This window comes from Mercenaria mercenaria, chromosome 9 (genome assembly GCF_021730395.1).
Source record: "Mercenaria mercenaria strain notata chromosome 9, MADL_Memer_1, whole genome shotgun sequence".
In the NCBI taxonomy this organism is placed as follows: domain Eukaryota; kingdom Metazoa; phylum Mollusca; class Bivalvia; order Venerida; family Veneridae; genus Mercenaria; species Mercenaria mercenaria.
In genome coordinates, this window is record NC_069369.1 from 49,535,390 (window position 1) to 49,560,445 (window position 25,056).

At 35.4% G+C, this 25,056-nt stretch overlaps 1 protein-coding gene across 6 annotated transcripts in view; it reads right to left on the reverse strand.

The window, feature by feature from the left end:
* The window catches only part of LOC123547082 (uncharacterized protein ZK1073.1-like), a 114,690-nt gene that overhangs the window by 20,364 nt on the left and 69,270 nt on the right, over window positions 1-25,056 (reverse strand). For 4 of the 6 annotated variants that reach the window (XR_008372422.1, XM_053551371.1, XM_053551367.1 and 1 more), the window contains one exon: window positions 18,587-18,613. The exons of 1 other annotated variant lie outside the window; for it this stretch is intronic. Coding sequence is in view for 4 of the 5 variants with exons in the window: in XM_053551371.1 (XP_053407346.1) it covers window positions 18,587-18,613 (27 nt within the window). In the remaining variant the exon portion in view is untranslated. Of the gene's footprint in view, window positions 1-8,751; window positions 8,764-18,586; window positions 18,614-25,056 lie in introns of all 6 variants that reach the window. One more of the 6 variants, XM_053551368.1, reaches the window with a different exon arrangement.

Below are 25,056 nucleotides of genomic sequence, written 5' to 3' on the forward strand. Positions count from 1 at the left end.
TTTATTTTATAATTTGAATTGTATTCTTTTCATTATAAGTTGATTACCCTCTTTATTTAATTTCATGGAGACCTAAATTATATTTTAACACTTTATCGGAAGACACAATAAAGCAGCATGCCATCTCTTTTTTTTTTTTACAGAGAACAAAATTTAATGACAGTAAAGTGGAGCAGCAAAGCAGTATTATTTGTACCACATTTTATTTAGATAGCAAAGTGCTTTTCTTTCTGTATCCCTCATTAACTACAAACTCTTTGTTGTTGTTTTGTTTTGTCCCAATGAATAATGCCATATCTCGCTCTTTATTGATAATTACAAATAACTTGACAGTTCCAATTTCTCCAATTATTATTTTACTGATGTTAAAGTCTGGAGCTTTAAATATGTTTACGATTGTGGTGTCATGTTTTTTTTGTTCTATTCATTAAGTCTCCATGAAATTGAAATCATTTAAGAAACTCTCTCTTTTAGCAAATAGAAACTTATCTTCTTGCACCTGAAAGAAAGAGTTAAACATAAAATGGATGCAACAAAGAAGCAGAGAAAAATCATTGTTTTTGTGTGAAGTAAATTTAATAGCAAAACCTCTAATCACTTTATGGTATGTACTCCTCTATTCTCTACATTATTTTATAACATTATCCCTATTTCCTGGTATTACATCTATATATTTCATGGCGCGACCTTAATACCATTTCATGACATGTTCTGTACATGATTTCATGGCATAACCTCTACATCATTTCATGGCATGACCTTAATACCATTTCACGACATGTCCGGTACATCATTTCATGGCATAACCTTTACATCATTTCATGGCATAACCTCTACATCATTTCATGGAATAATGTCTACATCATTTCATGGCATAATTAACCTCTACATCATTTCATAACATGTCCTGTACATCATTTCATGGCATAACCTCTACATCATTTCATAACATGTCCTGTACATCATTTCATGGCATAACCTCTACATCCTTTCATGGTATAACCTCTATCTCACTTCAATGCTTTTATTGACAGTTGCTAAATCTATGATATTTAATTTTAGAAATTCCATAAAGAAAATACATTTCACAAAAGCTTATGATTGTACAACTCAATTCAAAATATGAATAGAATAAATATTCAGATTTCATTTCTAAAAATAGCTATGAGCATGCACAATTTCTATAATACTAAAATATTAATATGACTATCACAAAAAAAATCAGACACTGTCAAACAATGAATATCAACTACAATTTTTGCTTTTCATACCTGCTTTTGATAATATCTTATTTAAAATCAAATCCCAATGAAACAACTATGAATTCAAATTCCAGTGAAACAACAATGAATTCAAATACCAAATAACAACTATAATTTAGGACGATATTCCATTAATAGTATCAGTTCTTTAACATAAACAAGAGGACCATAATGGTCCTGAATCGCTCACCTCTTCCCACATGACCCAGTTTTGAGTATGACGTCGTTTTTTCTATTATTTGACATAGTGACCTAGTTTTTCAGCTCATGTGACCCAGTTTTGAACTTGACCTAGATATTATCAAGATTAAAATTCTGACCAATTTTCATGAAGATCCATTGAAAAATATGGTCTCTAGAGAGGTCACAAGGTTTTTCTATTATTTGATCTATGGACCTAGTTTTCGAAGGTACGTGACCCTGTTTTGAACTTGATCTAGATATCATCAAGGTGAACATTCTCACTAATTTTCATGAAGATCTTATGAAAAATATGGCCTCTGGAGAGGTCACAAGGTTTTTCTATTTTTATACCTACTGACCTGGTTTTTGATCGCACGTGACCCAGTTTCGAAACTGACCTAGATATCATCAAGGTGAACATTCAGATCAATTTTCATGAAGATCCATTGAAAAATATGGCCTCTAGAGAGGTCAAAAGATTTTAATTATCTTAGACCTACTGACCTAGTTTTTGAACGCAGTTGACCCAGTTTCGAACTTGACCTAGATATCATCAAGATGAACATTCAGACCAACTTTCATACAGATCCCATGAAAAATATGGCCTCTAGAGAGGTCACAAGGTTTTTCTATTATTTGACCTACTGACCTAGTTTTTTAAGGCACGTGACCCAGTTTCAAACTTGACCTATATATCATCAAGAAAAACATTCAGACCAACTTTCATACAGATCCCATGAAAAATATGGTCTCTAGAGAGGTCACAACGTTTTTTCATTATTTGACCTACTGACCTACTTTTTGAAGGCACATGACCCACTTTCAAACTTGACCTAGATATCATCAAGATGAACATTCAGACCAACTTTCATACAGATCCCATGCAAAATATGGCCTCTGGAGAGGTCACAAGGTTTTTCTATTATTTGACCTATGGACCTAGTTTTTGATGGCACGTGACCCACTTTCGAACTCAATCTAGATATCATCAAGGTGAACATTCTGACCAATTTTCATGAAGATCTCATGAAATATATGGCCTCTAGAGAGGTCACAAGGTTTTTCTATTTTTAGACCTACTGACCTAGTTTTTGACCGCACGTGACCCAGTTTCGAACTTTACCTAGATATCATCAAGATGAACATTCAGACCAACTTTCATACAGATCCCATGGAAAATATGGCCTTTAGAGAGGTCACAAGGTTTTTCTATTATTTGACCTACTGACCTAGCTTTTGATGGCACGCGACCCACTTTCGAACTTGACCTAGATATCATCAAGGTGAACGTTCTGACCAACTTTCATGAAGATCTTATGAAATATATGGCCTCTAGAGAGGTCACAAGGTTTTTCTATTTTAGACCTACTGACCTAGTTTTTGATGGCACGTGACCCAGTTTCGAACTTGACCTAAATATCATCAAGGTGAACATTCCGACCAATTTTCATGAAGATCTTGTGAAATATATGGCCTCTAGAGAGGTCACAAGGTTTTTCTATTTTTAGACCTACTGACCTAGTTTTTGATGGCACGTGACCCAGTTTCGAACTTGACCTAGATATCATCAAGATGAACATTCAGACCAACTTTCATACAGATCCCATGGAAAATATGGCCTTTAGAGAGGTCACAAGGTTTTTCTATTATTTGACCTACTGACCTAGCTTTTGATGGCACGTGACCCACTTTCGAACTTGACCTAGATATCATCAAGGTGAATGTTCTGACCAACTTTCATGAAGATCTTATGAAATATATGGCCTCTAGAGAGGTCACAAGGTTTTTCTTTTTTTAGACCTACTGACCTAGTTTTTGATGGCACGTGACCCAGTTTCGAACTTGACCTAAATATCATCAAGGTGAACATTCCGACCAATTTTCATGAAGATCTTGTGAAATATATGGCCTCTAGAGAGGTCACAAGGTTTTTCTATTTTTAGACCTACTGACCTAGTTTTTGATGGCACGTGACCCAGTTTCGAACTTGACCTAGATATCATCAAGATGAACATTCTGACCAACTTTCATAAAGATCCCATGAAAAATGTGACCTCTAGAGTGGTCACAAGCATAAAGTTTACGGACGGACGGACGCACGGACGGACACCGCACGATCACAAAAGCTCACCTTGTCACTTTGAGACAGGTGAGCTAAAAAGGGCTCAATGAAATAGCTGTTTCACCTGAAAACTAAATCTTTTGCCAACATAATTTAAAGATTTCATTAATCTTGATCATCGTGTCTTATCATATTCACTTGTTACAGGCTTTTTCATCAGCAACATTCAGCCACTACTGCAGGTTATTTCATTTGTTTGTTTGTTTCTTTTGCGTTTAATGCCATTTTTCAACAGTATTTCAGTTATGTAACGGTGGGCAGTAAAACTAAGAAGTATTCCTGGATTCTGTATCAGTACAAACTTGTTCTCCTCAAGTAACTGCCAACATCCCCACATAATTGAAAGGAGGAGGACAAATGATTTCAGACACGATGTCTTTTAACAAATCGTCATGGAGAACATTTCATTTGTTAAGACAAAAGACATTTTAGCACTGCTTTATAGTTTTTTATCTTTTGGAAAAAATATTTCTCAAATTCACAAGGATTCGTAATTGGTGTCTCACTTTGTTGGTGAATATTGACAAGAATCAATCCATTGAGAATATTATCAGATCCGTAGAATATAGATCTTTTTATTGCAAACAGTTTTTGTATTATTTCGCTCTATTTACAATCATGCACTTAGCAAGGATTGGTAGGTAATGACGCACGATCACAGCTAAAATTTCGAACAACAGACATTACGACAATTAAATCAATCTTAGGGACATGATAATAAAGAAGAGTAGAAAAATCCTGGTAAGACACAGACATTCTGGAACAAAAAATAGGACAATAATAGAAGTTATTAAGACATTTCTCAGAAAATTTCATAGAAAGCTGTCCAATGTCAATTATACTTAAAAGTAAAATAGGCTTTTATGCTCTTGCAAGCCAATAAAGTAAGTCACACAAAAAATGGGGAAAGACAATAAAAATCTCTGACAGGAAATAATCACATTTACTTCACTTAAGCATTAGTGTTTAATGTCAAATATCTAAATGCTGCAAATTCATGCAAAAAGATCTTAAAATGTTCAGACAATCAGAGGTTAGAGGAGGTTTACATAAAATCACAATGTTGAAAACTGAGTCTTTTACACCTTTTATCCCCACATATATAGGAATAGGAAAAATAGTTTGGTGCTGAGAAATTGGGCAAAATGTGCTTTATAAAAAAATGTATCCTGCTGTTGTATGAAAAAATATCCCAAATTGTTTGTTTTTGAATGGAAGACTGTTTTGTCAATGTGCCATGTTATACACATCAGACAGCCATCACTATCAGTACGACAAAAAGTCCAGCTTGTTAAATGCTTGACAAGGAATGAACAATGACATAATGCTAACTTTCTGACCATCTATAGCATGACTTCTGAATACAGGTTTGATCCTTATGGTATTTCAGCTGGCGTTTCTTAAGTTCTTGCTGACATAGCCAAGACTTGTTTTAATTAAATTATGTAAAATACATTTTCACACTTACCTTAATGCATTAACATTTTAGATCATTTTAATATTCATGACTTGGTAAACATGACCTGGTCAAAATTTAAAAGGCCTCGAGTACCTGTATATGTATTTACATCATGGTATATATGTTTTTTTTTCCCCTGTAAATCAGGGATGTACTTGATTAATACAAAAGCACCCATATGAGTAAATACTCCCATACTTTATCGGAATCATTTAAATATGGAACATGTTAACTTTCAGCTTTCTTTGACATACTAGAAGAAAATCGATTCAGAGACTAGTAATGTTAAAAATTATCCCATCTATTACTGATATTTTTATAAAATAATTATGAGAATAAATGATGCAAGAAACATACAGTTTTACTTTTGCATGCATGTTATCAAAATACCATGTTTGTCCATACACTCTTTACCAGATGAATTCAATTCCAGATAGCATAGTTTTATTGGGCTCAAGTTGGATAGATTGGACCTATATTGAAACCAAGTAAACACGTGTTTCCTACATTGATTCTGTAAATTTGATGAAACATTTCTTTGATGGTTATTTCTCCAACATACCTTTTATGTACCAATGAAATATTCTAAATACTGCTTTACATAATGAACAAAATAATATATAAAATGAAGAATACCCCAAAATTAAGAACTTTTGTGAAATACAAGTGTGGACAAAAATGGACTAACTAATATCTTATCCTAGTTTCTACCAATTACTTTGCGACGACAGTCCTTGATTGCAGCAGTAATCAATGAACAACATAAAACATCAAATTAATGTAATATATACAGAAAAGGTTTTCAGACAGGAAACAATTGAACATAATGTAACATAAAAAAATTGCTAGTGTTTGATTCTTTTACATTACAATGAGGTAATATGAAAAAGAAAAAAAAAAAAAACTCTAAGAATGAGCATAGGGATTAAAAGATGGGGAAAACACCTGTATGATTTTAATTTGTGTGATTTCAGTTATGTGTTCTCTGTAAGTACAAAAAGCAGTAATCTTTTAGAAGTTTTACACTGTTGTTTACTTGAAGAGCTGATAGTTCATACCTAATAAACTGATATGTCCTCCTGTATTTTATGAGTATGTTTCAAGGCATTTAACAGCATAACTTTAATCCTTTAGAACAAGATTACAAAAAATAAATCGAAATGAAATGGAAAATCTGACTCATATAAAAGCAGAAAAACCTCAAGCCCATTTTATTGCATGTTTCTCCTGCATTCATGCAGAATAATTGCTCTTGCAGGATTAATCAAAATGTGAAATTTCCATTCGTGCTATTGCATGCATGTTCAGAAAAGAAAACAGGCACAGCATTTAATTAAACAAATATATTAATCAATGTCGACCTTGTCCTAAATATTGTTTATTTTGAATACCATCAGTCATATTTGCATACACATAAACAAAACAGTAAAAAATAGTGCATCATTTTATATTTTAGGATCATTCTGAGTTAGGAATACCAATCATCTGTAAAATGACATGTAACAAGTACAATGTTCTGTTCTTGATAAAAACAGAAAGTCTTGGTGTATTCAGTAATAAACCATAATGCCCAAATTCTGACAAATGGGTTTAAATTATTAACAATGCCTTTCGACAAGTGTCTGTACAATAAAAACAGCTTTACCTGAACAAGAGCTGTCGGAGGACAGCAACGCTCGACTATTCAACAGCCTTGTCGATTGAATGAATACGAAAGTCGAAAAAGGGACATAATTTAGTAAAAAAGCAAAATAGGGTTATGGAACCTGCATAGTGCTTATCAGCTAAGGACAGTGGACAAGTGTGTGAAGTTTCAATCCATTCCCATTAGTGGGTACTAAGATACCAGCTTACATAATAGGAATTTAACCAAAAACTCCTAAGTCGAAAAAGGGGCATAATTTTGTAAAATGCGAAGTTGAGTTATTGACCCTTTGCACTGCATGTCATATCATGACAGTGAACAAGTGTGTGCAATTTCAATCCTTTCCTATTAGCGGATACTGAGATACCAGCTTACATACAAAAACTTAACCAAAAATTTCTAAGTCGAAAAAGGGGCATAATTTTGTAAAAAAGCATAATAGAGTTATGGAACCTGTGCAATGTAGGTCAGTTTATCACAGTGAATAAGTGTGTGAAGTTTCAATCCATTCCACAAGTGGTTGCTGAGATACCAGCTTACATACAAAACCTTAACCAAAAATTTCTAAGTCGAAAAAGGGGCATAATTTTGTAAAAAAGCATAATAAAGTTATGGAACCTGTGCAGTGTAGGTCAGTTTATCACAGTGATTAAGTGCGTGAAGTTTCAATCCATTCCCACAAGTGGTTGCTGAGATACCAGCTTACATACAAAACCTTAACCAAAAATTTCTAAGTCGAAAAAGGGGCATAATTTTGTAAAAAAGCAAAATAGAGTTATGGAACCTGTGCAATGTAGGTCAGTTTATCACAGTGAATAAGTGTGTGAAGTTTCAATCCATTCCCACAAATGGTTGCTGAGATACCAGCTTACATACAAAACCTTAACCAAATCGGGACGCGGGCACGGATGCGGACGCCAACGCATGGGCGAATCCAATAGCTCTACTATTCTATGAATAGTCGAGCTAAAAAATGTATACACTAAATACTGCTTTTCAACAAGACTTTATATGGGATTTATATTGCCTTCCTAAACACGTTTATTCGATATTACCTGATGACAAGAGTTTATACAATTTATACTGCTTTACTACAAATGTTTATGCAATTAACAATGCCTTTCAGCAAGTGCTAAGACATGTGTTTATACAATTCATATTACATTACTAGAAGTGTTCATACAATTTTGTTTTTGGGCAATTATTTAGACAAGTGTTCATACAATTTTGCACTTTGGCAACTATTTAGACATGTGAAAATCACCTTCCTTCTGAAAATCATTCATACAATTAAAATCCCAAACATATTTATACCTCATGATCTGCATTCTATTACTAGAATGAGAACATACATTCCGAACTAGTCCTAGGTTTTAAAATAAGAGTTTCGGAACCAGTCTAAAAATATGGCCTATGACTAGTTGAATTAGAGCTCTGTTTTGAAACTGACCAATGGTGAGGTTGCATTCTATAGACTGTCTCCCAGTTTATAACCTGGAGAAGGGCAAACTGGAAAATGGTCCTCCTTTGCTGAAAAGTTTCTGTTACTAAAAGCTTACTTATTGGCACATCACTTATTCATATAATTAGTAGCTAGAAGTCACATTGTACATTTTATCATCATCATGAGCCACTTTACAGGCAATCACTTTCTGACATGGTGTTAGTTATTCAAAAGCCAAACAATACATTCTGTAACAAACTATATATGTAAGAAGAATCTAACACGTGCAGCCATTGGCTAACTAACAAGTAACTCTGTACACAATATGTACAATCAAGTATTTCAAGCAATAAATAAACACTACACAGCTATAACAAATGTATGAGTTCTCCCCAAATACTATTTAAGTTTTTTGCAACAAGTATTCATTATCAGGGGAAAAAAGCAATTTTAAAAGCCTAGTGCTTTGTATAAGCATTCCAGGAATTAAACTGAATAAAGCTCTTGAAAAGCATTATGTATACAAACTTTCTTAATCAAGCAAAAGTAAGATCAGCCTAAAAATAATCAAAAGCTTTTGTCCCTCTTAAAATAATTAACAGCCAAGTACAGGGGGAGAACTCAGTGAAAACTCACCGTCATTGAAGACTGCACAACAGAAAAATTGAGCATGAAGCATGGACATATATTAACAACAGCTCTATAATTTCTTGGTTAAGATCTAAAATTAATGGGAGCACAATGCAAAACTATTGTAAATCAATACAAACATGTCAATAAACACATATTTTACGATTGTTTTGCACACATAGGGTCAAAGTCTGAGAAGTACAGAATGCTTTAATAGCAAGAAGGTCAAGGTCATTTGAAAAAAAAAATGCCAACACTTATCATTAAGCATATAAACTGAGTTTTTGACATTAAAAACATTTTTATTTGTGACCTTGACCTGTTCGAACTGAATATTCAGAATCCCTTTTGTAACATTGACCTTCTCTGCTGGAATTACCTTGATTTATTTGAATGAAAAAAAGTATTATGGCAATGATACCTTTTTTAAAAAAAAAAAAAAGAAAAAAAGGGAAAACTTAGCATTAACTCAGAAACTGAATGAAATATGAATGCCTCATGATTTAATTATTACACATCCTAACTCCTGCCCATGTTTTATTAACTGATAAGAATTATTGGAACATGTTTATTATTTAGAGTCTAACAACGCAAATAATTTGCATTTAACAGTACTACATTTTCAGCGTAATATGTCATTCAGGTCATAATATTATGCTGTTACAATTTACCCCCGTGGTTAAAAAGTGTTGATAGCCAACAGAACATTTAGATATTTGTTTCTTTTTTATCAAAGTTTTGAGAAGTATTTATAAACTTGCAATCGAACAGCTCGCAAACTTTTTATTAACAGAAAGATCATTTTTTTTGTTATTTGACCCAGTGTTACAAGCTTAAGTTTTGTATGACGTCACATCATTATAACGTCATAATTTATGTCATACTTTTATGACGTCACTGCTGATTCATAACTGATTTAATTCACTCATAGAGATCAAAAGGTGTTTTACAGCCCTGCAAATAAGTTAGTATGACTTTTTAAAATAATTATGTTTTTGAAATGTTTTTTACAACAATTTGGCCCTATAATAATTTGTATGTAATGGAACAGAAGTAGAATCTCTTATGTTACAATATTAGGTGGTAAATTGTAAATTGTCACGTCGTCTTACTGTGGTACACATTCATGCCAAGTTATTTGAAAATCCATCCATGGATGACAAAGATATGGACTGGACACGAATGCACTATCATGAAAAATGACCTTTAACGTCTAAGTGTGACCTTGACCTTTGAGCTACGGACCTGGGTCTTGCGCGCGACACGTCGTCTTACTGTGGTACACATTCATGCCAAGTTATTTAAAATCCATCCATGGATGACAAAGATATGGACCGGACACGAATGCACTATCATGAAAAATGACCTTTAACGTCTAAGTGTGACCTTGACCTTTGAGCTACAGACCTGGGTCTTGCGCGCGTCACGTCGTCTTACTGTGGTACACATTCATGCCAAGTTATTTGAAAATCCATCCATGGATGACAAAGATATGGACCGGACACGAATGCACTATCATGAAAAATGACCTTTAACGTCTAAGTGTGACCTTGACCTTTGAGCTACAGACCTGGGTCTTGCGCGCGTCACGTCGTCTTACTGTGGTACACATTCATGCCAAGTTATTTGAAAATCCATCCATCGATGACAAAGATATGGACCGGACACAAAAATTGCGGACAGACTGACAGACAAGACAGACTGACAGACGGTTCAAAAACTATATGCCTTCCTTCAGGGGCATAAAAAGAAGTGGTATATGATATTTTGTAGCAATTTTCAGGTGTTATATATCCTAATCTGGCATCCATACCTCAGGTTAAAACAAAGTGATGGAAATTAAACATACATGTCCTTAAAAGAAGAAATAATCTTTCTTTCTATGCAGATCAATAAAATATGAGATATAATATTACTATAATAAAATGAGTGATTTTTATTCTTTTGACTATTACATCACTTGACTGAAGAAAAGTGCTGTATTTCAATTTACATATTGGCCTGATAATGACAAATCAATCCTAAAAGCTTCAAATGACAAAACCTGCCAGTATTTTCTAATCAGTCTAGACTCTAGCTGGAACATAATACCAGTTTCAATTTTAGCATGAATTTACTGACAGATTAAAGTCTCAAAGAAATGTGTCTATATCACAGTGACAATAAACATGTTAGGAAGCTGATCAACATGGAAAATCTTGCCAATTCAACAATTCATATTAATTGCACCCAAGATTATTCTGCTTGCAAGAATATCTATTTAAACTAGATGCCCACGAAAAACATGTCGAGCCTGCCCTTTGACCCCTAACTTGACCTTGACCTTTGAGATAGAGTCTGTCTCATTGAGTTAAACATTCATTACCAAATATAAACAAGAGTCCTCAATGCATGTCAAAGTTATGGGCCAGACAAGATCTGAATTGACCTTTGACCTCTAAATGTGACCTTGACCTTATAGATAGGAACCTGGGGTTTGTGCATGACACTCTGTCTTACTGAGGTTAACAACATTTAAGCCAAATATAAACAAGATTGCTCCATGCTCAAAGTTATGGTCCGGACAAACAAATCCGGACGGACAGAGGCACGCACATACACCAAACAGCCATTTGGACAACTATGTCTTCCCTTCTGCAACCAGGCTCGACAATAGAATTATAAATATTATTTCAACCCAGCCATTCCTCTAAGTGTAAGCCAAGCTGACATCAATTATTATAGTTTTGGTAATATTCAACATATTTATCTGCCCTTCAACCTTTTATATCAACTGAAAATTCTAAAATTGAAGTGACCCTGACCTAAAATAATTCGTCTTTATCTGCATACCAAGATGTATGGAGATATCTGAAAGACTATTTAAGTTACTGATTGAAAAGCTTACTAACAGAATCTTTGAACTCACTAATAATAGAATCTTTGAACTCAGATCAAGAGAAATTGAGAATAAATATTCAATGGATGCTAGAAAACAATAAATGAATATAAAAAACATCACTCATGTCTGAGACAAGTTTCTTTGAACCAAGAGATTGATGGGGAAAAAGGTTTTGCAATATGAGATTTTTTGTTGTTGCAATGACTGATCGATTCCCTTTAACTTGTGACATTTTTATTGAAATTAGGTGATAAAATTCATACAGTGATGCTGTTAAGTTCTGAAAATACACCCAGACAGGCAAATGTCAGCTCTGTATTATTCCTTTTTGTCTGTGGGCGAAAAATACAGACATAATTATGTCTACTTTAATAACTGACTCACTTTATACTATGAACCAAGGCTATGGGGGCCTGAATACAAATGTTTTCAAATATTGTATGAGATGATGTTGCAAAAAATGTGCTGTTCGCTTCAAATGAATAATATATATTTGTTCTGTAGACCTATTATAAAACTCCATTAGCTTCTCATGTGATTTATACAGTTTCTTAAATCCTGATCTGGAGCCTGCACCCTGGGGTGTAGGTTAACCTGCAGGTTGTAAATAATATCTAAGCAAATTACCCTATAAGAATTAATGTATAAGAAAATAGTGCTTATCAGAGTGCCTATTATTAATCAAAAAGAATATACAAAACAAGAGCCGTCACTTTTGGTGACAAATGCCCCCGAAGCGTGCCTAAGAATGTTACAGTAAAAAAAACTGTTGTCTGTGCAAAACAAATCACACATCATTTCATGACCTTGACCTTGCCCTTGAGACCCAGGTCATAAGCATGACACACCTCATTATGGTTAACATTAGTGTCAAATTATTTTAAAATCCCTTGATAAATGGCAGAGTTATGGACCAGACAAAAAAAACTTTGACTTCTAAGTGTGACCTTGACATCATCTCAATATAGTGAACATTTATGCCAAGTAATTTCAAAATCCCTTCATCACTGGCAGAGTTATGGACCGGACACGAAACATAGACTTCTGTGACCCTGACCTTGGAGCTAGTGGTCTGGGCCTTGCGCATGACATGTCATCTCATTATGGTGAACATTTATGCCAATTTATTTCAAAATCCCTTTATGGATGGCAAAGTTTCAGCCCGGACAAGAATTTACACAGATGCATGGATGGACTGACACACAGTGCAATTTTAATATGCCCCCCTTTGTCTAATTGTAGATGTTGGTGAATATTATCCGGCTCAATGATAACTGTTTCAGCTGCAAATCGGCAGAGTCTCATAACAACCAAAACAGTTACCCTCAAGCTTGATATTTTCATTCACACCTACGAGTGACAGATTTCGATTACATTTAAGCCTTGCATATTCATAAGCCAAGAGTACATAGTTCCTAAATTTTCACATCACGTGAAATTCAAATTACTACGTGTTTTAAAAATTTAAAAATTTCCAGTTATAGGTCATTTGATTTTTGTTTATCAGGTGACCAAGAACTTCAAGGCAAGTGCTTTTACAGAAATTATTGGTTGTTTATAATTAGAACTGAGACGAGGATTTGTTTAAAATGTAAGTTATATCAAAATGGTTAGTACAAAAGATCTGTTTTGTGTAAGCAAATACTGCGTTATTTATTTTACACTGAACAAATCTTTCTAGATTAACCTTGTTTTTTTTAATATCAGTAAGTATTATATAATAAAATAGATTATTCTTTATTTTAGAAGAACAAAATTTATTAATTACAGGAGAAAGTTTCTCTGGTTTACATTGACATCTTTTAGTTGGTGCACTCAAGTCTTACCATCCCAGTGCTTGTCACCTGCATGTTTTCAGTGTATTTTTATAAAACATGCATTCATAATACAAAAAATTTAGCAAAAAGAAAAAAAACAAAATGGTGTGTGGAAACTTTGCCTCTTACTAAGAAATTATCATAATTTCTCAATTAAAATCTCTTAATTTAAATTTCAAAAGTATGGTCATTGCAGAAGCAAAAAGGTAAAGCAAAAAATATTTATTGTAACTTCCTTTATGAGTTATGTTGTTTGAAAAGGTACAACTTGAAGCCCAACACGGGCAGGTTTGGACAGTGGTCTAAACAGATCCCTAGAAATTACTTATCATTTACCACTTGCAGACTGTCATCAACTCTTCTCAAACATTAAAAAGACTTTTTGTCAAGATGTAGTGAGATCTAGCTTAAAAGCAGTGCTTTTGATGCAGAAAACAGCCAAACTGACAATATTTGCCACATTCTCTTTTAAGAAAACAGAAGGTGTTTTTGTCACAAAAACATATGTCTCCCCCCTATGTATACCTTTAGCTCTGGCGGCCATTTTGTGCAGCAAAGCAGAACGTGTCAGCGACATGCACAACTAGGCTTGGTACTGATCACTCCTGTGAAGTTTCATCGAAATCTGTCCAGCAGTTTGACTTGTGAAAGCTGGACAAGATTGTTCTATTTTTAGCTCTGGTGGCCATTTTGTGCAGTAAAGTGGAACATGCCTGCGATATGCACAACTAGGCTTGGTACTGATCACTCCTGTGATGTTTTGACGAAATCAAGCCAGCAGTTTGACCTGTGAAAGCCATACAAGATTTTTCTATCTTTAGCTCTGCAGGACATTTTGTGCAGCGATGCAGAACATGTTGGCAAATGCACAACTACCTTGGTACTGATCACCCCTGTGAATTTTCGTCGAAATCCGGCCAGCAGTTTTACTTGTGAAAGCCGGACAAGGTTTTTCTATCTTTAGCTCTGGCGGCCATTCCCATTCTGTGCAGTGAAGCGGAACATGCTGGCGATATGCACAACTAGGCTTCATACTGATCACTCCTGTGATGTTTTGACAAAATCCAGCCAACAGTTTGACCTGTGAAAGCCGGACAAGCTTAATGCAATCGGATGGACGGACGGACAGACGGCGAAGGCAAAAACAAGAGCACCGCCTTGTGGGTGCTGACGCTCATCTGATTTTTTTGTATAATAGAAATATTGTCCTACCCATGATTTTCTAAGTCTAAAAAGGGCCATCATTCTTGCAAAAAGCAGGATAGAGTTATGTTTCTTGATGTACAGTGTCCACTTATGATGGTGAAAAACTGTTGCAAGTTTTAAAGCAATAGCTTTGATAGTTTATGAGAAAAGTTGCCTTAAACATAATACTCAACCAAGAAAATGATTTTCTAAGTCCAAAAGGGGCAATAATTATTGCAAAAAGCAGGATGGAGTTATGTTGCTTGCTGTACAGGGTAAGCTTATGATGGTGAACAAGTGTTGCAAGTTTCAAAGCAATAGCTTTGATAGTTTAAGAGAAAAAGTTGACCTAAACATAAAACTTAACCAAGAAATCTGATATTTTCTAAGTCCAAAAGGGGCCATAAATCTTCCAAAAAGCAGGATGGAGTTATGTTTCTTGCTGTACAGGGTCAGCTTATGATGGTGAACAAGTGTTGCAAGTTTTAAAGCAATAGCTTTGATAGTTTAGGATAAAAGCTGACCTAAACATAAAACTTAACCAAGAAAACTGATTTTCTAAGTCCAAAAGGGGCAATAATTCTTGCAAAAAGCAAGATGGAGTTATGTTTCTTGATGTACAGGGTCTGCTTATGATGGTGAACAAGTATTCCAAGTTTCAAAGCAATAGCTTTGATAGTTTAGGAGAAAAGTTGACCTAAACATAAAACTTAACCAAGAAATCTGATATTTTCTAAGTACAAAAGGGGCCATAAATCTTGCAAAAAGCAAGATGGAGTTATGTTTCTTGCTATACAGGGTCAACTTATGATGGTGAACAAGTATTCCAAGTTTCAAAGCAATAGCTTTGATAGTTTAGGAGAAAAGCTGACCTAAACATAAAACTTAACCAGGCAACGCCGAAGCCGACGCCGACAACCGCTCAAGTGATGACAATAACTCATCATTTTTTTTCAAAAAATCAGATGAGCTAACAATGTCTTATTATAAGCTAAATTAGTTGGAAATACTAGAAATTTTAGAGGTCCAAATAAACATACAAGAACTGACAGCCTTCATGTATACACTGTAATGATTGTCTGTTGTCAAATTGTCATAGAAAATGTTTGCCTCACACAGACATTGAATAAAAGGCTTGTGCTTACTGGAAGGGCATATCGTATCAAATTACTGGAAGATCTGACTGGTATCATTAAAACAAAGTGCAATTTGACATTTCATTGTCAATACTTTTCTGTTTTGTAGTAATACCTTGATCAACACCTCAATCATTTTTCAAGCAAAATACAATCATAACATTTTCCCATTTATCTTCAGTCTTGTATATCTGAAATAAATACTATGGCAACCACATTTACATCAAATATATACTCTAGGAAATTATTTATATGAGCCGTGCCATGGGAAAACCAACATAGTGGGTTTGCGACCAGCATGGATCCAGACCAGCCTGCGCATCTGCGCAGTCTCCATGCTGTTCGCTAACAGTTTCTCCAATTCCAATAGGCTTTAAAAGCGAACAGCATGGAGCCTGACCAGACTGCGCGGATGCGCAGGCTGGTCTGGATCCATGCTGGTCGCATACCCACTATGTTGGTTTTCCCATGGCACGGCTCATATTTCTTTGGGACTTTTCGTAGTTCTCTTTGTCACAACAATCCACAAAATTAAATCTGACGAAAAAATAAACCCCATTTCAGGGCTCGACAAATTCTTTCAAAGCAACATGTCCTGCTGGACGAGCTGCAAAGAATGTCTACTTGTCCTGAAGTCCTTTAAAATCAGTATATATCTTAATCTTGTTCTAAACTATCTAGCGTCCAGCTAATGCGATCAGAATTTGGTACCATAACAGAGCTGGAAGAATTTCAGATTTGCGAACAACAAATCAACTTCTGTTTCAGAAGCTTCTGCACAGCTTCATTTAAATTTGATTTATTACAGTTTTGGTTTAATTTTACACTTGTCTTGCAGGACGAGTACTACAGCATTTTCCACTCGCCCGGGACCAATTTCTACTCGTATTTACGAGCAGAGGAGTGGATTTTGTCAAGCCCAGCATTTATTCTATCTTTAAAATTTGAAGTCCACAAATTCACGTCCCAAAGAAATAGCTGTTTTGGCTAAAACCATTCAATATAGGTTAACAAAATCAAATAAATGCACAATTATACTATTTCATAGCTGCACTATGCGCATAAATTATGCTAGCGTATCTACCAAATATATAACAACAGTACCATGGTTTTGTAGAAAGCTGCTAATTTGTAAGAAAGAAAACAAAGTTATAAATTATATATATATACAACAATATGCAAACACAATGCTGGTGATGCCAAACAATAAATAACAATTAAAAGCTTCATCTAAATACACCACTACAGAGAACACTCCAAGTCAAAATAACATCACATTTCTTCATGATCGATTAACTTAAAGAGTAGCATCCACTTTACGATAAATGGATTGCAAACTTCAAGGTGTTTTTTTTTTTAAAGAGTCTGCATCGTCTTATTTTCCTCTTTAAAAGGATTTTATTTCAGTTGAAATTAATACTTTGACATCACAGTAAACTCTAACATGACGTATATATCAAATGTTAGTGTAATTTATGAAGTCCCGGCTTACTCTTTGTTAAGTACATCAACAAACTCTCCTTTTGATGTCTTATGTTGTGAAGAAATTGGGTGATACCCTTCTGAGGTTCCTAGGTCAGTATTCTACACATTTAAGTTACAATTGCTACACTTGCGAGAGCATCACTGTGACTACTCCAAACATTCTGCACACACTCTTTAAGTCAACAGAGTAAAAAAGGATAATGCTCCGGATTGGGTAGAATGTAGGATTGGACAGAATGTATGCGGACTGTTCTAAACAAAACCTGGTGCAGATAAAATAGTCAAGTGATAAATATTAAATACAGTGGAACCTCTCTAATCAGGACTTGCTCAGACCAGAAAGAAGTTTGGATAAGGAAGGTTTTCGGATTAGAAAGGTTTTTGCTTTAGACGCTTATCAATAAGTTTTAAAATTATAAATATGCTGCACTACTAAATGCACTACTGAAAAGAAAGTAAGCAAAACATTGTTAAACATATTATATTCTTTATTTTCATGCTAAACATTTTTACAACTTTGAAAGCAACCAGTTTTATAATGTTTTGAAATTTTTATACTGTACTGAACTTCAGCTGTCACAGGAGTGACTAATTATACCCCCACAATATGGCCTTGTCACAGAAGTAAGCCAATGTCAAAGTCTAACCTCAAAATCAATAGGTGTCATCTGCTGGTCATGGTCAACCTCCCTATTAAGCTTTATGATCCTAGGCTCAAATGTTCTCAAATTATCGACTGGAAACGGTTTAACTGTTCCAGGTCACTGTGACCTTGACCTACTGACTTCAAAATCAATAGGTATCATCCGCTGGTCATGACCAACCTTCCTATCAACTTTCATGATCCTAGGCCCAAACGTTCTCAAGTTATCATCCGGAAATGGTATAACTGTTCCGGGTCACTGTAACCTTGACCTTTGACCTACTGACCTCAAAATCAATAGCGGTCATCTGCTGGTCATGAACAACCTCCCTATCAACTTTCCTGATCCTCTCAAGTTATCATCCGGAAACTGTTTAACTGTCCCAGGTCATTGTGACCTTGACCTTTGACCTACTGACCTAAAAGTCAAACATGACCTGTATTTTACGATGTTACACCTGTGTACCAAATATTATTCAAATCTGTCAAGCCTTTCATGAGTTATTGTCCGGAAACCATGAAAACCAACGGACCAACAGACTGACTGACCAACAAGCTCACTCCTATATACCCCCCTAAACTTCATTTGTGGGGGTATAAATATTAAAAGGAAAAGTACTGAACATGCTTTCTTTAGTCACAATTTTGTTAAACTACGACTCAAGGCTTGCTCAAACTGCTTTATTTTACTCACCCGTTTATTGCTATCTTTCAAATGTTTCTTCAATTATACACAATAATAAATACTGGTTTTAATTAAAGAGAGGACACAATCAATATTGAAAACAAAATCTTGGCTCTAAGTCGCTCACCTGAGAAACACACCATAACAATGTAAACATGTCTGACCTAGTGATTTCATGGAGACAAATATTCTGACCAATTTTCATTAAGATTGAACCAAAAATATGCCCTCTTGAGTGTAAACAAGCATTTTCTTTGATTTGACCTAGTGACCTAGTTTTCGACCTCATGACCCAGATTAGAACTCATTCAAAATTTCATGAAAACAAACATTTTGACAAAGTTTCGGGAAGATTGGAGCAAAAATGTGGCCTCTAGAGTGTAAACAAGCTTTTCCTTTGATTTGACCTAGTGACCTAGTTTTTGACCCTAAATGACCCAGATTCAAATTCACCCAAGACTTCATGATAATGACCATTCTGACAAAGTTTTATGAAGATAGAATAAAAAAAGTGGCCCCTAGACTGTAAACAAGCTTTTTCTTTGATTTAACAAGGTGACCTAGTTTTCGACCCCACATGACCTAGATAACAAGAGGACCATGATGGTCCTGAATCGCTCACCTATCCCCACATGACCTAGTGTTGAACTGAGTATGACGTCGTTATTTCTATTATTTGACATAGTGACCTAGTTTTTGAGCACATGTGACCTAGATATCATCAAGATAAAAAATTCTGACCAATTTTCATGAAGATCCATTGAAAAATATGACCTCTAGAGAGGTCACAAGGTTTTTCTATTATTTGACCTAATGACCTAGTTTTTGAAGGCACGTGACCCACTTCTGAATCTGACCTAGATATCATCAAGGTGAACATTCTCACCAATTATCATGAAGATCTCATGAAAAATATGGCCTCTAGAGAGGTCACAAGGTTTTTCTATTTTTAGACCTACTGACCTAGTTTTTGACCGCACGTGACCCAGTTTCGAACTTGACCTAGATATCATCAAGAGGAACATTCTGATCAATTTTCATGAAGATCCTTGAGAAACATGGCCTCTAGAGATGTCACAAGGTTTTTCTATTTTTAGACCTACTGACCTAGTTTTTGACCGCACGTAACCCAGTTTCAAACTTGACCTAGATATCATCAAGGTGAACATTCTCACCATTTTTCATGAAGATCCATTGAGAAATATGGCCTCTAGAGAGGTCACAAGGTTTTTCTATTTTTAGACCTACTGACCTAGTTTTTGACCGCACGTGACCCAGTTTCGAACTTGACCTAGATATCATCATGGTGAACATTCTGACCAATTTTCATGAAGATCCATTGAGAAATATGGCCTCTAAAGAGATCACAAGGTTTTTCTATTTTTAGACCTACTGACCTAGTTTTTGACCCCACATGACCCAGTTTCGAACTTGACCTAGATATCATCAAGGTGAAGATTCTGACCAATTTTCATGAAGATGGCCTCTAGAGAGGTCACAAGGTTTTTCTATTTTTAGACCTACTGAACTAGTTTTTGACCCCACGTGACCCAGTTTCGAACTTGATCTAGATATCATCAAGGTGAACATTCTGACCAATTTTCATGAAGATCTCATGAAAAAATATGGCCTCTAGAGAGGTCACAAGGTTTTTCTATTTTTAGACCTACTGACCTAGTTTTTGACCGCAAGTGACCCAGTTTCGAACTTGACCTAGATATCATCAAGATGAACATTCTGACCAACTTTCATAAAGATCCCATGAAAAATGTGACCTCTAGAGTGGTCACAAGCAAAAGTTTACGCACGCACGAACGCACGGACGGACGGACGGACGACGGACGCCACGCGATCACAAAAGCTCACCTTGTCACTTTGTGACAGGTGAGCTAAAAATACATGGAAGATTACATGGAGACAAACATTCTGACCAAATTTCATGCACATCGTATGAAATATGCAGCCCCTATTGCATACACAAGCTTTTTCTTTCGATTTGACCAGGTGACCTAGTTTTGACCCCAGATGACCCTGGTTCGAACATAACCAAGATTTCATCAAGAAAATCATTCTGATCAAACTTCACGAATATCCAGTCTAAAATGCAGCCCCTATTGTACACACACAATGTTTCTTTAATTTGACCGGGTGACCTAGTTTCTGACCCCAGATGACCAATATTCAAATATGACCTAGATTTCATCAAGCCAAACATTCTGACCAATTCTTATGAGTTTCAAACTTAAAGCTGTGGACTCTATAGAGTGTTAACAAGATTTTCCTATGATCTGGCTTAGCAACCTAGTTTCTGACCCACATGACCAATTTTTGAACTTGACCTAGAGATCATCAAGACAAACATTCTGACCAATTTTCATGAAGATAGGTTGCTAAATGCGGACTCTACCGTATTAACAAGATTTTCCTTTGATCTGACCCCATTTGACCCAGTTTCGAACTTGACCTAGAGATCATCAAGACAAACATTCTGACCAATTTTCACGAAGATAGGGTCATAAATGTGGCCTCTAGATAGTTAACAAGCTTTTCCTTTGATCTGACTGGGTGACCTAGATTTTTGACCCCACATGACCAAGATTCAAACTTGACCTAGAGGCCATCAAGACATACATTCTGACCAATTGTCATGAGTATCAAACTTAAACTGTGGACTCTTAGATTGTTAACAAGACTTTCCTTTGATCTGGCCTAGTGACCTAATTTTTGAACCCACATGAACCAGTTTGAACTTGACCTAGAGATCATCAAGACACACATTTTGACCAAGTTTCATAAAGATTGGGTCCCAACTGTGGCCTCTAGAGTGTTAACAAGGCAAATGTTGACGCATGATGCCGGACAATGACTTGTCACAATAGCTCACCTTGACCTAGAGGCCATCAAGACATACATTCTGACCAATTGTCATGAGTATCAAACTTAAACTGTGGACTCTTAGATTGTTAACAAGACTTTCCTTTGATCTGGCCTAGTGACCTAATTTTTGAACCCACATGAACCAGTTTGAACTTGACCTAGAGATCATCAAGACACACATTCTGACCAAGTTTCATAAAGATTGGGTCCCAACTGTGGCCTCTAGAGTGTTAACAAGGCAAATGTTGACGCATGATGCCGGACAATGACTGGTCACAATAGCTCACCTTGAGCACTTCCTGCTCTGGTGAGCTGATCTGATGAGCTAATAAAAATAAAAGTAGGAAAAGTGAGGAGTCGATTAAAAAACAAAAAGTTCAGAATTTTTTTTTAAAGTGGTTTGTACTTTAACTTGCTGTTTTACAAGATATTGCATGTTATAATGAAGTAATTTTTCACAAGATAAACAAAAAGTTAATATTACTACTTTAATAGTTTGACAATATGAGTAACACTACTTTAATGGTTCCTAGTGCTGAAATTCACACTAGTCAACCAATCTTTTTTTGCGAGAAAAAAACCCTTGTAATCAGAAATCAGGGTGGTTACCTGCAAAGTGAATTTCAGTGTCCATTGATAACAGAGACTTAACACCCCTGGTAAGTAGTAGAGTGGCATTTCTGGTTGTTTGGTGTGCTTGCTTGATCTGCACATTTCATTTGCTTCTAATAATAGCTACATGTATTTTCATCACTATCTCTTAATATGGCAATGTGTCACAGGTAGCTTTAAACTTCAAATCCAAGTATTCTGGGGATTTGCACTGGATAAAGTAGGCACTACATTTAGTTTATACGTAATTCATTTTAGGCCGATTGTGAAGGAAGTTCTACAACTTATATTAATCACTCTAGACACCTCATTCCTGATGGAATCCATCGCAACGAGGGTATGCGAGAAGAGGCCAGTTTTCCTTTTAACACTGAGCGCCAAGCAAGGGAGCTACTGCTAAGATTTTTCATGTCTTTGGTATGACGCAGCCGGGGATCGAACCCACGACCTACTGCACTGGAAGCAAATGCTCTACCACTAGACTATCCAGGCACTACATTTACTGCAAATGCTTGCATAAAATACACTGTTAGAATTCTTACTATCCTAAACAAGGAATCTGTAAAACTGAATGATGATCCCCATTGCATGTGCTTGTCCCTATATGGGGAATAACGTATTAGAAAATTAAAGCAAGGGACATATCATTAAGTGTAATTTTTGCCTCTATCATTTTGTGAAGTTTCAATGAAATGCCATTAATACTTTTCAAGTAATGCTCCAGACAAGCCTTATTTTGTATAATAAAGGGAGATAATTCAAACAACTAGGGACGAAAGAAATCACTGAAGTCTTTACAAGTTGACTGGAGTAGTACAAAAATATATCCGGATAAGGTTACACTTTTCTAAACATTGCCAAAATCTCCAGTTTTAACAATATGTTTGACAAATTGTGATGATGCGAAGACAAGACAGTTTAGCAGCATTTGGCAGCATCTGACATTAAAGTTTATGGTGACATTACCTCTTATTAAAATCAACTCGAAGAAATGTTCATGAAAAAGTGGCAGTTTGACACAACAGAACTTGCCAGAAGACAACCTACTTTCAATTTCAAATACTTAAAAAAGAAATGTTTTGTTTTGCAGATTTGTTTATTTCTCGAATATTATTGGAATAAAATAATTTAATCAGTAGTAACTAAAACTAACCAGTAAGTGCTTATTCTTCACCCAATAATTTATCCGCTAATTCGTTGTAAATTGACCATAAAAATGTTCGGATTTGAGAAATGAGTTCAGATGAGTAGGGATTAGCAAGGTCCCACTGTACAATGGAAAGCAGGTATTGGTTCTTATCTACTACGGATAATCTCAATTGTGCTGGGTACCAGAGCAGAACAGTGTACTATTTAATTTGTTTGTCAATAATTCAAAGTTATTTAGAACACTGTTCTGGGTAACCAAAGGAATATAGCCTTAGTGCTGGGGGTATGAGGGATGTTTTATATTTCATAACCTTTAATGAACTGACCGAATAAACCCATTATGCGGTCATTTTGCTTGGCTGTAGTTTCTGCAAATGAAAGGATCTTCTTATACATTTCATTCACAACTTTGACTTGTAGGACTGCAACTGAGAAACAGGTTCTTTGTCACACAAGTAAATTTTTACCATCCAGTAATAGAACCAAGCAGGGATATTTCTCTTGTTACAACTATGATTTTGTGTTTCTATAAACAGCCATTAAAATTATACATCTAAAATGAAATTATGTGGGCTTCTTGACAATTTAACTGACATTTACTTAGTATTTCAATGATTTTTTATTGCCATTTTTGGTACATTATGCAGATAGTTATTCATAGTCAGTAATGATTTTTAAATGTCATATAAATGCCTAGCATTTCAACAATGCTCTTTCACATTTTTTTGGCTATTTATAGAACTTTCACAACTAACTCATTCATTACAGATTAGTCCCCATTCTAGAAGCGTAACTTCTGGATGAAGTGGACACTCCAACTGCATCAATATTCTGATATATTGATACAAATTTCAAGGTCCCCTTGAACTAGAGTTTATTGTAATACTAAAATCAGGTACAAACACTACTGCTTAGAAATACATTTAAAACAAGAGGACCATGATGGTCCTGAATCGCTCACCTGTCCCCACATGACCCAGTTTTGAACTGAGTATGACATCGTTTTTTCTATTATTTGACATAGTGACCTAGTTTTTGAGCTCATGTGACCCAGTTTTGAACCTGACCTAGATATCATCAAGATAAAAATTCTGACCAATTTTCATGAAGATCCGTTGAAAAATATGGCCTCTTATTATTTGACCTACTGACCTAGTTATTGATGGCACTTGACCCAGTTTTGAACTTGACATAAATATCATCAAGGTGAACATTCTGACCAATTTTCATGAAGATCCATTCAAAAGTATGGCCACTAGAGAGGTCACAATGTTTTTCTATTTTGAGACCTTTTGACCTAGTTTTTGATCGCAGTTGACCCAGTTTCGAACTTGACCTAGATATCATCAAGATGAACATTTAGACCAACTTTCATACAGATCCCATGAAAAATATGGCCTCCACAGAGGTCACAAGGTTTTTTTTATTATTTGACCTACTGACCTAGTTATTGATGGCACGTGACCCAGTTTCGAACTTGACCTAGATATCATCAAGTTGAACATTCTGACCAATTTTAATGTAGATCCATTCAAAAGTATGGCCTCTAGAGAGGTCACAATATTTTTCTATCTTTAGACCTACTGACCTAGTTTTTGACCGCAGTTGACCCAGTTTCAAACTTGACCTAAATTTCATCAAGATGAACATTCAGACCAACTTTCATACAGATCCCAAGAAAATTATGGCCTCTAGAGAGGTCACATGGTTTTTAGCTCACCTGTCACAAAGTGACAAGGTGAGCTTTTGTGATCGCGCAGCGTCCATCCGTGTGTGTGTGCGTGCGTGCGTAAACTTTTGCTTGTGACCACTCTAGAGGTCATATTTTTCATGGGGTCTTT